The following is a 14,924-nucleotide window of genomic DNA, read 5'->3' on the forward strand; positions in this document are numbered from 1 at the left end:
TGATAAATACCTCCACCAAATGATGAAAAATTGAAAAGCACGAAAGTAGGGGATCATACTAATAATATAACATATTGATTAATTTGTCTGTTTTACTTAAATTGATATTAAAGTAAAATAAAACAACATTGGAACACACACTTTTCAAAAGTATTTTACTGCAAAAGCAGACAAAATAAATGAATAGTATATATACTATTCATTTATTTTGTCTGCTTTTGCAGTAAAATACTTTTGAAAAGTGTGTGTTCCACTTCTACATAGTCTGTGGAACCTTTATCATATAGTGAAATTTTCCTGAAACACCAATATTCTGCAAACTGATTGGTTAATTCAAAACTCAATCTCATTTACATCTGACCCTAACTGGCTACACCAAAGGAGACCAAGCACATGGATTCCACTAGAATTTTCATATATATATAATCTTTGCCATTAAAATAGTATATGAGTACATTTTTTAATCGATCCGTGAAAGGGTTAAATTAGTTCATATAGTAATGCTTCTATTGCAATTTTATACCGGCCCACTTGGATGAACTTTTTTTTTCTTAATGACAATTCCAGTGAACATTCAATCATCATGTGTCATATGACAATCTTGAAATCCTGCCCCTTTAAAGCCCTTAGAAAGCCTATGTTGAGTGTGGATGGGGCTGCTCTAAATATCACAGCCCAGCCAAAAGAGGAAATGAAGGTGGGCGGAGGAACAGAAAATATCAGTTTTGATTATAAACCTTTTATTATAAAATATATGTGCATTTTACTTGCAAACTAATATATTTTTAATTGCAACATTCTTATAGTCTTAAATTTACCATAACTTTAAGGTCAAAACAGTTTAGACAGATACAATATAAATCCAAATTGGCATAGTAATGTTTAAAAGAAAATCATATGTAGCCAAGAGTCAAAATACAAAATACAAGTTATCATCAAAGGGGGGTAACTCAAAGAAAACCCAGTCAAAACAAAGAGAAAATTACAAATGCACATTGTCAGAAGAAATGTCTAACTGCCAAGAATTAAGTACAAATACAAGTTGTCAAAGAAATGTCTAAAATAAAGAAGCAGTTAATACAATTGGTCAAATAGGAATAAAAACTGCAAAAGCATAAAAGCCTTAGAACACAGCACAGAAGAAATACTTAATACAAACGACAAAGTACACACTCTTATTACAAAGGAGCACAGATATAGCAAATACATTGTAGTTACAAGGTGTTAACATGACATGAAAGTAACACATTAAGCTTTCCTGGTTTAGATAAAGCACAAAATGTTAGACCAATAACAACAGTCGATGTATCTTGTAGCTTGGATCTCGTTGATGCCGCATTATTGGCGAATGCCTCAGAGAGTCAGGCATACAGTAATAGCATGGTCTTGCTATTGTTGGCAAGACCCACACTATTAGTAGGCTCCAAACCCCATAGGACACTTGACGTACAGGGTATATCTGTGTCGTTAAGGGAATTTTCAATTTACTTCATGTATCAAATGTACTTAATACTCTTGTTTTCATTTGTTGAAAGCATACCTAGATAGACTCAGGAGCAGTAGTGCATTTACGGGACCTAGCTGGTGACTGGTGGCTGCATAAATATTCCACTTGTCATTGGCTTACTAGGTGTGTCTAGCTAGGCCCAGTGTGGTGTATTGCTGCTCTGGAGCTGACTTTACAGGATTCAAACACATATATGGTGCAATAATACAATAATCGTATGTTTTTGAGCATTTTCTTTTTTGCTTTTATGTCCCTTTAGTTAAACATTTTGTGTTTGAGGCTCCTTTTAAATAAATAACCCCTTCATGTTATTGGCAATTTTTGTTTATTTGTCTCTCTGTCCATCTTTAATTTCTTTTCTCCCTTAGGCTTTTCAGTGCCATATTAGAGCAAGCTACAAAGGCAGATGGTGGCAGTGCCATTGGAGGCAAAGGAGCTGGTTTTGATGTGAAGGCACTGCGGGCATTCAGAGTCCTGAGACCTTTGAGGCTGGTGTCTGGAGTTCCCAGTAAGTACAACTGTATATCTGCTTGATAGGTTGCACTTGATGTTTAAGACTAAGGGGCCCATTTATCAAGTGTCTGGCGGACATGATGCTCTGTAGCGATCATGTCCGCCAAACATTGATACATGCAGACAGCATACGCTGTCAGCATTTTTCATTGCACAAGCAGTTCTGCTGCCCCCTGCAGATTTGTGGCCAATTCGTATTCGATCGGGCAGATTGCTGTCCGCCGCCTCAGAGGAGGCGTACGAGTTAAGGAGCAGCCATCTTAAGATTGAAGGCTCGTGCGGAAACAGATGTATTTGGCCCCATTCTGGCCATGATAAATCGACCCCAAATCTCAATGAAAAACTTTGAGAGGACAAGCACCTCCCACTCCGGTCATTCTCTTTGCCTACTTTAGTGATAGGAAGAGGTAAAGTGACATTTTGGCCTCAGCTGAGGCTGTTTTTGGGAGAAAGGTTCTTCAAGCAGTGGTGCCTTCCGTTTAGGTTCCCTGTCTTGTCCCTCCTGTATCATCTGTGTACTCTAGCTTGGGTATTGAATCCCATTAGTAATTATGATGATCCGTGGACTCATCGTGTCTTAAAAAAGAAAAGGAAATTTATGCTTACATGATAAATGTCTTTCTTTTTTGACACGATGAGTCCACGGCCCGCCCTGTGTGTTTAGACAGGTTGTGGGTTATTTTAAACTTCAGACACCTCTGCACCTTGGCTTTTCCTTTCTCTTCCTAACTTCGGATGAATGACTGGAGTGGGAGGGAAGGGAGGAGCTATTTAACAGCTCTGCTGTGGTGCTCTTTGCCTCCTCCTGCTGACCAGGAGGTGAATATCCCATTAGTAATTATGATGATCCGTGGACTCATCGTGTCAAAAAAATAAATAAATTTATCAGGTAAGCATAAATTTCCTTTTTCTTGCAATCTGTGATATTGTTTTCACAAACCTTATTTGCATCAAAATAATGTACAATTGATCTTTTCCTTCCTAAGATAGGGAGAGTCCATGGCTTCATTCCTTACTGTTGGGAAATACAACAGCTGGCCACCAGGAGGAGGCAAAGACACCCCAGCCAAAGGCTTAAATATCCCTCCCACTTCCTCATTACCCCAGTCATTCTTTGCATTTTGTCACGTTAGGAGGTGGCAGAGAAGTGTCAGAAGAGTCTGGAGATGCAGGGTAAGTTTTTCTGCAAAACCATCCAGACTACTGCTAACAGCTCCTAAGCGATCACTGCTTGCTTTCTTTCACTCAAGTCCATGTCAGGAGCGCTGCTATAAGACTGTCTGTCACACCCGTATGCGAATCTGAGGAATACAAAATAATTTCAGTATCAATGGTAAAACCTCAATTGCCGAGACAAAATAAAATCTAAATTAATGTAGCAGAAAGTTACTGAAGAATACAATGAGAGGTTGTATCTTCATTTGTAACACCAAGCTGTGATTTCTATAATGGTGGTGTAAATAGGATTACCCTATAGCTGCCACATGTGCAGAGAAGTGCACTGAGGGAATGCAGCAGGGAAATCGGTTTACACCCCAGAGGTCAGATAAGGCATATAGGGCAGAACAAAAATAAAATATGAAGCACAAACTTCTATAAAAAATAATCAATTGTTAGTGCAAGAAATATAAGCGGATGAGGTGAAATAGAACCTATTAAAAATAAAGTCTTATAGAAAAATATGAAGGTTGTATATTGTCCAAATAGCATAAAATCTCAATAGGAGTAGAATTTATGTGCAGGATACCACAGCAAAATAATTATGAAGTATAGGGCTTACCGGAGACCAATTCGTTTGAGAGAGCTGTGCGATACAAAGTGTGGTTAAAGAGCGCTGTGTCAGTCCGACTGTGCTGAAGTTGGCGTGTGACGTCACCGCCGCGTGGCTTGGATGAGCGTGGTTGTATCCCAGCTGACTGCCGATGCAGTGTAATCCGGAGCAGAGAAAATACAGAGCAGTAGAGATGACAAAGTGTTAGAGAGCGCTGTGGATTAATAGCAGAATGTAATTTTACCAGATGCTGAATCGTAGGAATGTGAACAGCGTTCACTTTGGCAGTTTTGTGATCTGGTCGCGTGGATCCGTCTATTGAAAACTCAGTACAGAGCAGGAGTTGGCTTGTAGTGTATCAGAGGTATAACTTCAATACTAAGCAATTTGTGAAGTGGAAGGCAACCTTAAATAGGGTGGAGAGGATAAGGTGAGCAGAAAATTAAAGGAACAGTGATTACTGACAGGTAGTATGAGAGGAATCCCTGACAGAATCCCCCATCTAATGAGCAACTCCCGGGGCTCATGGTCCAGGGCGGTCAGGGTTTCTTTGATGGAAACTGGAAACCAGACGCGGTGCTGAAATGTTGCTGGCAGGTTCCCAAGAGTCTTCCTCCTTGGAGTAGCCCTTCCAGCTGATGAGGTATTGTAGAGCTCCTCGGTACAGGCGGGAGTCGAGAATAGATCTTATTTCATACTCGACATTTGGATCAATGGTAACGGTTGGAGTAGACCGTTGATTTGAGATGCGTCTAACCTCCCTATAGGGTTTTAATAGGGATACGTGAAATGTTGGGTGAATCTTTAATGTGTCAGGTAACTTGAGGCGGACAGCATTTGGATTGATCACTTTCTCAACTGGATATGGTCCAACGAAAAGAGGGGAGAGTTTTCTGGATGGAGTATTCATTCTCAAGTTTTTTGTAGAGAGCCATACTAAGTCGCCTATTTGGTAGACTGGAGGAGTTCTTCTGTGTTTGTCATAGTAATGTTTTTGTATGTCTTTGGCCCGTTTTATGGAGGATTCGATAGAGCTGAAGTTAGAGGAGATGGAGTCAGACAATTCCGAGATGCTGGGAGAGAGGGACTGTGAAGTAGGTAACAACTGGAAAGAAGGGTGAAAACCATAATTTGCAAAGAACGGGGTTTGATTGGTAGTGGAATGTAACGTATTATTATAACAGAATTCTGCATAAGGTAAAAGTTCAGACCAATGGTCTTGTTGTGTAGAACAGAATGCTCTCAAGAATTGCTCAAGCCACTGATTACATCTTTCCGTCTGTCCATTTGTTTGTGGATGATACGCAGTGGTAAGTCTTCTGTCGATGTTGAATATTTTACAGAATTGCGACCACAACTTGCTGGAGAATTGTGTGCCCCGATCGGAAAGGATAGTAGTGGGTATACCATGGTATTTGAAAACATTGGAAATAAGTAAACGGATAGTCTCCATAGCAGTAGGTAGTTTGTTATATGGAATAAAATGACACATTTTTGTGAACAAATCCACAACAACAAGAATGGTGGTATTTTTTGAGGAAAGAGGCAGGTCAACAATAAAATCAAGTGCAATGTCGGACCATGGCCTCTTTGGTGTAGGTAGAGAAAGTAGCAAGCCATAGGGGGGCTGTTTTTCCTTTTTTGAAACTATACATGTACCACAAGTCTGAACATGGTTTTTTATGTCAGTGGTCATGTGAGGCCACCAATAGTTTCTGTTAACTAATTCTAAAGTCTTGGTAATCCCTGGATGCCCAGCGAGTAGAGAGTCATGTACAGAATGGAGGAGAGTAGATCTGAGAGTAGGTGGGATGTATAATTTAGAGTTAAAGTAGTAGCAGCCGTCAGGTTTGATAGTAAGATCAAGCTCCGCCTTTGTTTGATCCTTTCTTTGTTCGATTTTTAGGATAGGCAGGGAGTCAGTGGTGAAACAAAGAAAATTTTGAGGTGGGATAAGAGATTGTTGAAGGGATGGTGAAGGTTTGTCCACTGGCATACGTGAGAGGGCATCCGCCTTCTGATTTTTTCCAGATGGACGAAAAGTAATTAGGTAATTAAACCTTGATAGGAATAGATTCCAGCAGACTTGTCTAGCAGATAAGGTCCTAGTAGACTTTAGGTACTGTAAGTTCCTATGGTCGGTATAGATTAGAATAGGAATAGGAGTCCCTTCCAACAGGTGTCGCCAATGTTCCAAAGATAGCTTTATAGCGAGTAACTCTTTATCCCCGATGGGATAGTTTTGTTCAGCCAAATTCAGGGTTCGTGAGTAGTAGGCGACAGGGTGTAGGGTTTTTTTCAAATCTTCCCTCTGAGACAAGATTGCGCCTACTGCATAGTTGGATGCATCGACTTCCAGAACGAATTGGTATTTTGGGTCAGGGAACCGGAGGATGGGAGCAGTGGTAAATTTTTCCTTGAGGAAATCAAATGCTTTTTGAGCATCAGAGGACCATTTGAAAGTTCTATTGGATTTTGTTAATGAAGTAAGTGGAACTGTGAGCTTGGAGAAATTTTTTTATAAACTTTCGATAAAAGTTCGCAAATCCCATAAAACTTTGTACCTGTTTTTTGGTTTTAGGGATGGGCCACTGTAGAATTGTATTGATTTTGTTGTCCTCCATACGAATGCCTGCTGGGGAAATTTCGTAACCTAGAAATGAAATAGACTGCGAATTGAATATACATTTTTCAGCCTTTGCGTATAGATGGTTACTTCTAAGTCTGGAGAGAACTTGTTTAACATGAGTGATGTGTTCAGGTAAGGACTTGGAGTATACTAGTATATCATCCAGGTAGATGACAATGTAAACATCCAGGATATCTCTGAACACGTCGTTGATAAGATGTTGAAAAGTAGCAGGGGCATTACATAACCCAAATGGCATGACGACGTATTCGAACAATCCGTAACGAGTTCGAAACGCCGTCAACCATTCATCCCCAGATCTTATTCGGATTAGGTTGTAAGCCCCCCTTAGGTCTAATTTAGTGAAGTATTTGGCCCCTTCAAGTCTCTCTATGAGCTCCGGAATCAACGGTAAAGGGTACCTATTTTTTATGGTAATCTGATTCAATTTTCTATAGTCGATTATGGGTCTTAGTGAACCGTCTTTATTTTTCACAAAAAATATCCCCGCACCTGCGGGAGAAGTAGAGGGGCGAATGAAGCCCTTTTTTAGATTTTCATGGATATAAGTTTTTAGATGCAGAAGTTCGGGGTTCGACAGAGGGAATATATGCCCACAGGGTATTTCAGATCCTGGAATGATATCAATGGGACAATCGTATTTTCGATGAGGGGGAAGGTTTTCACTTTCTGTCTTACTAAAAACATCAATGTACTCTTTGTACACATCAGGTACAAGGTTTTCAGGTGAGACTTCGGTTGTCTGTAGGACAGTGACCGGAAAACAATTGTTAATACAGTGAGGAGAAGAGAAGGTCAGTGAGTTGTTAGACCAGTTTATAGTTGGATTGTGAGTTTTAAGCCATTGAATACCCACAACCACAGGGGAGACAGGTGAACAGATTACATCAAAAGTAATAAACTCTCTATGGTGGTCAGTGGTACTCACCAGGAGGGGTACGGTTTCATAGACCACAGGACCAGTGGTGATTTCTCTACCATCTATCCCCCTAAGAAAAACAGGAGACTTTTTCTGAGTTAGTGGTATTTTATTTACAGTGACATATTCCTTATCTATGTATGAGGCAGTGGCTCCGGAATCAACTATCGCGGATGCGCTGGCCCGCTGTTGTTCCCACTGTAAGAGAAGAGACAGTGTTAAATAAGAATGAGTTTGTACCTGGGTAGTACAACAAAAAGGTTGGTATGAAATCTTACCCTTATTCTGTCTGAGAAGGGATGGACAATCTTTTACTGTGTGATCGTCAGAGGCACAGTATAGACAAAGATTTAGGTTGCGTCGTCTGAGCTTTTCTTGGGGAGAGAGAGGACCTTTTACGAATCCTATGTCCATAGGTTCAGGCAAGATTTTAGTAGAGGAAGTAGTATGTGAGGTAGTGACTTGTTTTTTGTAAGAGAAATCATGTGAAGACCTCTCGCTGCCTTTCTCTGAGGCGTCTGTCTATGGTGATGGACAGGGTCATCAAATCTTCGAGTGTAGGGGGTAGATCTATTCGTGAAAGTTCATCTTTAATAGCGTCAGACAGACCCAATCTAAACTGGTTCCGCAATGATAAGTTGTTCCACTGTGAATCTTTTGCCCATTTCTTGAATTCGGTGATGTAGTCTTCTACAACCCTCTTTTTTTGTTTCAACCCTCTCATGGCTGTTTCTGCCGTAATCTGTTTGTATGGGTCCTCATACAACTGACCCATAGCTGTGAAGAAATTCTCTAATGAGTTTAAGATTTCTTCGTTGTTCTCAAAAAATGTGTTCGCCCAAGTACGGGGTTCACCTCTTAAGTATGATATCGTAGTAAGAACCCTCACCCTATCAGTAGGATAGGTATGGGGTTTTAATGCAAACATGAGCAAGCATGCGTTTTTGAATTCTCTATACTGGGATCTATCCCCATGGAATTTCTCTGGGGGACTAACTTGGGGCTCAGTGCCAGGAATTCTTTTGTCAACCACATCCCTAATATAAGCTTTTATAGTCTCATTCTCTGTTTTGAGGGAATTGAGACCATCAGTTAATAGATCAACCCTTTGTTGAAGGGCAATTATGTGTGGGTTAGTCTCAGCTGGGTCCATATTACTTTAGGGCTTAGTATTCTGTCACACCCGTATGCGAATCTGAGGAATACAAAATAATTTCAGTATCAATGGTAAGACCTCAATTGCCGAGACAAAATAAAATCTAAATTAATGTAGCAGAAAGTTACTGAAGAATACAATGAGAGGTTGTATCTTCATTTGTAACACCAAGCTGTGATTTCTATAATGGTGGTGTAAATAGGATTACCCTATAGCTGCCACATGTGCAGAGAAGTGCACTGAGGGAATGCAGCAGGGAAATCGGTTTACACCCCAGAGGTCAGATAAGGCATATAGGGCAGAACAAAAATAAAATATGAAGCACAAACTTCTATAAAAAATAATCAATTGTTAGTGCAAGAAATATAAGCGGATGAGGTGAAATAGAACCTATTAAAAATAAAGTCTTATAGAAAAATATGAAGGTTGTATATTGTCCAAATAGCATAAAATCTCAATAGGAGTAGAATTTATGTGCAGGATACCACAGCAAAATAATTATGAAGTATAGGGCTTACCGGAGACCAATTCGTTTGAGAGAGCTGTGCGATACAAAGTGTGGTTAAAGAGCGCTGTGTCAGTCCGACTGTGCTGAAGTTGGCGTGTGACGTCACCGCCGCGTGGCTTGGATGAGCGTGGTTGTATCCCAGCTGACTGCCGATGCAGTGTAATCCGGAGCAGAGAAAATACAGAGCAGTAGAGATGACAAAGTGTTAGAGAGCGCTGTGGATTAATAGCAGAATGTAATTTTACCAGATGCTGAATCGTAGGAATGTGAACAGCGTTCACTTTGGCAGTTTTGTGATCTGGTCGCGTGGATCCGTCTATTGAAAACTCAGTACAGAGCAGGAGTTGGCTTGTAGTGTATCAGAGGTATAACTTCAATACTAAGCAATTTGTGAAGTGGGAGGCAACCTTAAATAGGGTGGAGAGGATAAGGTGAGCAGAACATTAAAGGAACAGTGATTACTGACAGGTAGTATGAGAGGAATCCCTGACACTGTCACACTTGAGAGGCTGTGTTTTGTTCCACAGCATGGATCCTGGAGGTAAGATCATTTACATTTTTACACATAAAACGCTATAACAGGGTCACAGTGTGGCTCCTTTATACCTTGATTAGATCCAGGGTTAATATCCTCTGAAGGGGGTTTATTAAACAGTTGGGGTTAATTAATCAGTGTATTAATTATTTACATGCTGCTTAGTGAGATTTTTTCCTGGGCTGATAGACTGCGTGTTTTTGGCTGGAACAAACAGGTTTCACTTTTAAGTTTCACTTTCGTTTTTGAAAGTGTTGCACAGCTCCTATTACTTGCTGTACTTGTAATAGCATGGTAAGTACTGTCTTGCACTCCATGTGACCGGGTGGGGTGTGTGTTAATTTCCTCCATTCCGGTTGAGTATTGAACCTGAGGAGAACTTTTCCTCTGTTAACTGTCTGGGTCTAGGAGGTAGTGCCCCAGCCATTGGGAGTATAAAGGTACAGTTTTCTATAATAAAAAACTTTTTTTTTGTGTCCTTCTGTGGGTATAACCTATGGAGGACTCTGACATGTTAGAAGGTACTCCTTCTGTACTAAATCATACCTGTTTATATTGTGAGGAGCCCGTGGTTTTCCCGCCCATTCAATTATGTTCCTCATGCCTTAACACCATTATAAAGTCTAAGAAAGGAGGCAAGCCTGCTAAGGCTCTTAGTCCCTCTGAGCTGTCTACCTCTCAGGACTCGGCGTCCTGTGAGATTACTACCCTTGCTACATTATCCACTCCATATGCAGTTCCCCGTAGCACATCTAATCCTCCATCCAGAGGGGGCCTTCTTGCTGCAGACTTTGCAGCACAGTTACAAACGGCGGTGTTTGCGATCGTCAGTTCATTACCTCGCTCTAACTAACGCAAGAGAAAGGTTAAACATAGCTCTCCTGACCCGGAATCATCTAAATATTTATTGGATTTAGCTATTATGTCCCAGTTATCCGATGATGAGTTAGTCTCTGTAGCTTCAGAGGGTGAACTTTCTGGGTCGGAGTCCTTAGCATCTAAGCCTCCTGCTGCGGAGGAACCGTCCTTTAGATTTAAAATTGAGCACTTGGGTTTTTTAATAGAGGAGGTTCTGTCTACGTTAGAGGTTTCAGAGGCCGCGCTGCATGAAGAACCTATGATACCTAACTTTGACAAGTTCCTTTCAGTTTTCCTGTGCCAGTTAAGATGGCTAAAACATTATTAAGAAAGCCGATGGATAAGAAAATGGAAACCTTTCTGAGAAAGATGTTTCCACATACGGGATTTTTATTTCAACCAGCGGCTGCAGTTGCCGCGGTTGCCGGAGCGGCTACCTACTGGTGCAACTCTTTGTCAGAACTCATTAAGGTGGAGTCTCCCCTCGAGGATATTCAAGAAAGAATTAAAGCTCTGAGATTTGCTAATTCTTTTATCTGTAATGCGAACATGCAAATTATTCGCCTAAATGCAAAGGCCTCTGGCTTTGCAGTCCTAGCCCGCCGGGCGCTCTAGGTGAAGTCTTGGTCTGCGGATAGGACTTCTAAGTCCAGACTTCTTTCTCTTCCCTTCAAGGGAAAGATTTTATTTGGCCCAGGACTGGACTCCATTATTTCTATGGTTACCAGAGGCAAGGCTGCCTTCCTACCGCAAGATAAGAAGAACAAGTCTAAGGGACGACAATCTTCTAATCGTTTCGTTCTGACATATTTCAATGACAACAATCTTCCTCCAAGCCCGAGCATCTCAAGAGTACTTGGAAGCCGGCTCAGTCCTGGAATAAATCCAAGCAGAATAAGAAGCCTACTGAAAACAAATCAGGCATGAAGGCCCCCCCCCCCCCGATCCGGGATTGGATCTTGTAGAGGCAAACTGTCTCTTTTTTCAGAAGCAGGGTTCAAGGACGTACAGGATCCGTGGGTCCTGGAGGTGGTATCTCAGGGATACAAGATAGGCTTCAAATCTCATCCACCAAGGGGCAGATTCCTTCTCTCGAATCTCTCTACCAGACTAGAAAAGAGGGATGCCTTTCTAGTGTGCGTTCAGGATCTATCCTCCTTAGGAGTTGTTGTCCCAGTGCCTATTGAAGAAAGAGGTTTGGGGTTTTATTCAAACCTTTCTGTGGTCCCAAAGAAGGAGGGAACTTTCCTCCCAATTCTGGACCTAACGTGCGTAAACAAATTTCTTCTGTTAAGTGTGATCAGTCCACGGGTCATCATTACTTCTGGGATATTACTCCTCCCCAACAGGAAGTGCAAGAGGATTCACCCAGCAGAGCTGCATATAGCTCCTCCCCTCTACGTCACTCCCAGTCATTCTCTTGCACCCAACGACTAGATAGGATGTGTGAGAGGACTATGGTGATTATACTTAGTTTTATATCTTCAATCAAAAGTTTGTTATTTTAAAATAGCACCGGAGTGTGTTATTACCTCTCTGGCAGAGTTTGAAGAAGAATCTACCAGAGTTTTTGCTATGATTTTAGCCGGAGTAGTTAAGATCATATTGCTGTTTCTCGGCCATCTGAGGAGAGGTAAACTTCAGATCAGGGGACAGCGGGCAGATGAATCTGCATAGAGGTATGTAGCAGCTTTTATTTTCTGACAATGGAATTGATGAGAAAATCCTGCCATACCGATATAATGTCATGTATGTATACTTTACACTTCAGTATTCTGGGGAATGGTACTTCACTAGAATTACACTGTAAGAAGTACATAAAGCTGTTTAATAACTAGAAATTATGTTTAACGTTTTTGCTGGAATGTAAAATCGTTTTCATTTGCTGAGGTACTGAGTGAATAAATGTTTGGGCACTATTTTTCCACTTGGCAGTTGCTTAATCTTTTTTCTGACAGTTTCTGTTCTCTCTCACTGCTGTGTGTGAGGGGGAGGGGCCGTTTTTTGGCGCTTTTGCTACGCATCAAATATTTCAGTCAGCAGCTCATTGTATTTCCTGCATGATCCGGTTCATCTCTACAGAGCTCAGGGGTCTTCAAAACTTATTTTGAGGGAGGTAATTTCTCTCAGCAGAGCTGTGAGAATTATAGTTGACTGAGATAAAAAACGTTTATTCTGTAATTTGTTTCCTGCTTTCAGAATTTGTTATCTTTGCTAATGGGATTAAACCTTTGCTAAAGTTGTGTTGTTTACACTATAACTGTTTTCAATTTATTAATTTTCAACTGTCATAGATCTTCTGTGCTTCTTAAAGGCACAGTACGTTTTTAATATTATTCTAATTGAATTGTATTCCAAGTTGCAAGTTTATTTGCTAGTGTGTTAAACATGTCTGATTCAGAGGATGATACCTGTGTCATTTGTTGCAATGCCAAAGTGGAGCCCAATAGAAATTTATGTACTAACTGTATTGATGCTACTTTAAATAAAAGTCAATCTGTACAAATTGAACAAATTTCACCAAACAACGAGGGGAGAGTTATGCCGACTAACTCGCCTCACGTGTCAGTACCTGCATCTCCCGATCGGGAGGTGCGTGATATTGTAGCGCTGAGTACATCTGGGCGGCCATTACAAATCACATTACAGGATATGGCTACTGTTATGACTGAAGTTTTGGCTAAATTACCAGAACTAAGAGGTAAGCGTGATCACTCTGGGGTGAGAACAGAGTGCGCTGATAATATTAGGGCCATGTCAGACACTGCGTCACAGGTGGCAGAACATGAGGACGGAGAACTTCATTCTGTGGGTGACGGTTCTGATCCAAACAGACTGGATTCAGATATTTCAAATTTTAAATTTAAACTGGAAAACCTCTGTGTATTACTAGGGGAGGTGTTAGCGGCTCTGAATGATTGTAACACAGTTGCAATACCAGAGAAAATGTGTAGGTTGGATAAATATTTTGCGGTACCGGCGAGTACTGAGGTTTTTCCTATACCTAAGAGACTTACTGAAATTGTTACTAAGGAGTGGGATAGACCCGGTGTGCCGTTCTCACCCCCTCCGATATTTAGAAAAATGTTTCTAATAGACGCCACCACACGGGACTTATGGCAAACGGTCCCTAAGGTGGAGGGAGCAGTTTCTACTTTAGCTAAGCGTACCACTATCCCGGTGGAGGATAGCTGTGCTTTTTCAGATCCAATGGATAAAAAATTAGAGGGTTACCTTAAGAAAATGTTTGTTCAACAAGGTTTTATATTGCAACCCCTTGCATGCATTGCGCCGATCACGGCTGCAGCAGCATTCTGGATTGAGTCTCTGGAAGAGAACATTAGTTCAGCTACTCTGGACGACATTACGGACAGGCTTAGAGTCCTTAAACTAGCTAATTCATTCATTTCGGAGGCCGTAGTACATCTTACTAAACTTACGGCGAAGAATTCAGGATTCGCCATTCAGGCACGCAGGGCGCTGTGGCTAAAATCCTGGTCAGCTGATGTTACTTCTAAGTCTAAATTGCTTAATATACCTTTCAAAGGGCAGACCTTATTCGGGCCCGGGTTGAAAGAGATTATCGCTGACATTACAGGAGGTAAAGGCCATGCCCTGCCTCAGGACAAAGCCAAAGCTAAGGCTAGACAGTCTAATTTTCGTTCCTTTCGTAATTTCAAAGCTGGAGCAGCATCAACTTCCTCTGCACCAAAACAGGAAGGAGCCGTTGCTCGCTACAGACAAGGCTGGAAACCTAACCAGTCCTGGAACAAGGGCAAGCAGACCAGGAAACCTGCTGCTGCCCCTAAAACAGCCTGAATTGAGGGCCCCCGATCCGGGATCGGATCTAGTGGGGGCAGACTTTCTCTCTTCGCCCAGGCTTGGGCAAGAGATGTCCAGGATCCCTGGGCGCTAGAGATAATATCTCAGGGATACCTTCTGGACTTCAAATACTCTCCTCCAAGAGAGAGATTTCATCTGTCAAGGTTGTCAACAATCCAGACAAAGAAAGAGGCGTTTCTACGCTGCGTACAAGAGCTCTTGTTAATGGGAGTAATCCATCCTGTTCCACGATCGGAACAGGGACAGGGGTTTTACTCAAATCTGTTTGTGGTTCCCAAAAAAGAGGGAACTTTCAGACCAATCCTGGACTTAAAGATCCTAAACAAATTCCTAAGAGTTCCATCGTTCAAGATGGAGACTATTCGGACAATTTTACCTATGATCCAAGAGGGTCAGTACATGACCACTGTAGATTTAAAAGATGCCTACCTTCACATACCGATTCACAAAGATCATTACCGGTACCTAAGGTTTGCCTTCCTAGACAGGCATTACCAGTTTGTGGCTCTTCCATTCGGATTGGCTACAGCTCCAAGAATCTTCACAAAGGTTCTGGGTGCTCTTCTGGCGGTACTAAGACCGCGGGGAATCTCGGTAGCTCCATACCTAGACGACATTCTGATTCAAGCTTCAAGCTTTCAAACTGCCAAGTCTCATACAGAGT

The 14,924-nt window shown here is 41.5% G+C and overlaps 1 protein-coding gene across 1 annotated transcript in view; it reads left to right on the forward strand.

The window, feature by feature from the left end:
• CACNA1C (calcium voltage-gated channel subunit alpha1 C) overlaps nucleotides 1-14,924 on the forward strand; it is a 1,426,303-nt gene that overhangs the window by 491,332 nt on the left and 920,047 nt on the right. The window contains 1 exon segment of the mRNA XM_053719677.1: nucleotides 1,876-2,015. Within this exon segment, the coding sequence (XP_053575652.1) occupies nucleotides 1,876-2,015 (140 nt within the window).

The sequence above is a fragment of the Bombina bombina genome, chromosome 6 (assembly GCF_027579735.1).
Source record: "Bombina bombina isolate aBomBom1 chromosome 6, aBomBom1.pri, whole genome shotgun sequence".
NCBI lineage: Eukaryota > Metazoa > Chordata > Amphibia > Anura > Bombinatoridae > Bombina > Bombina bombina.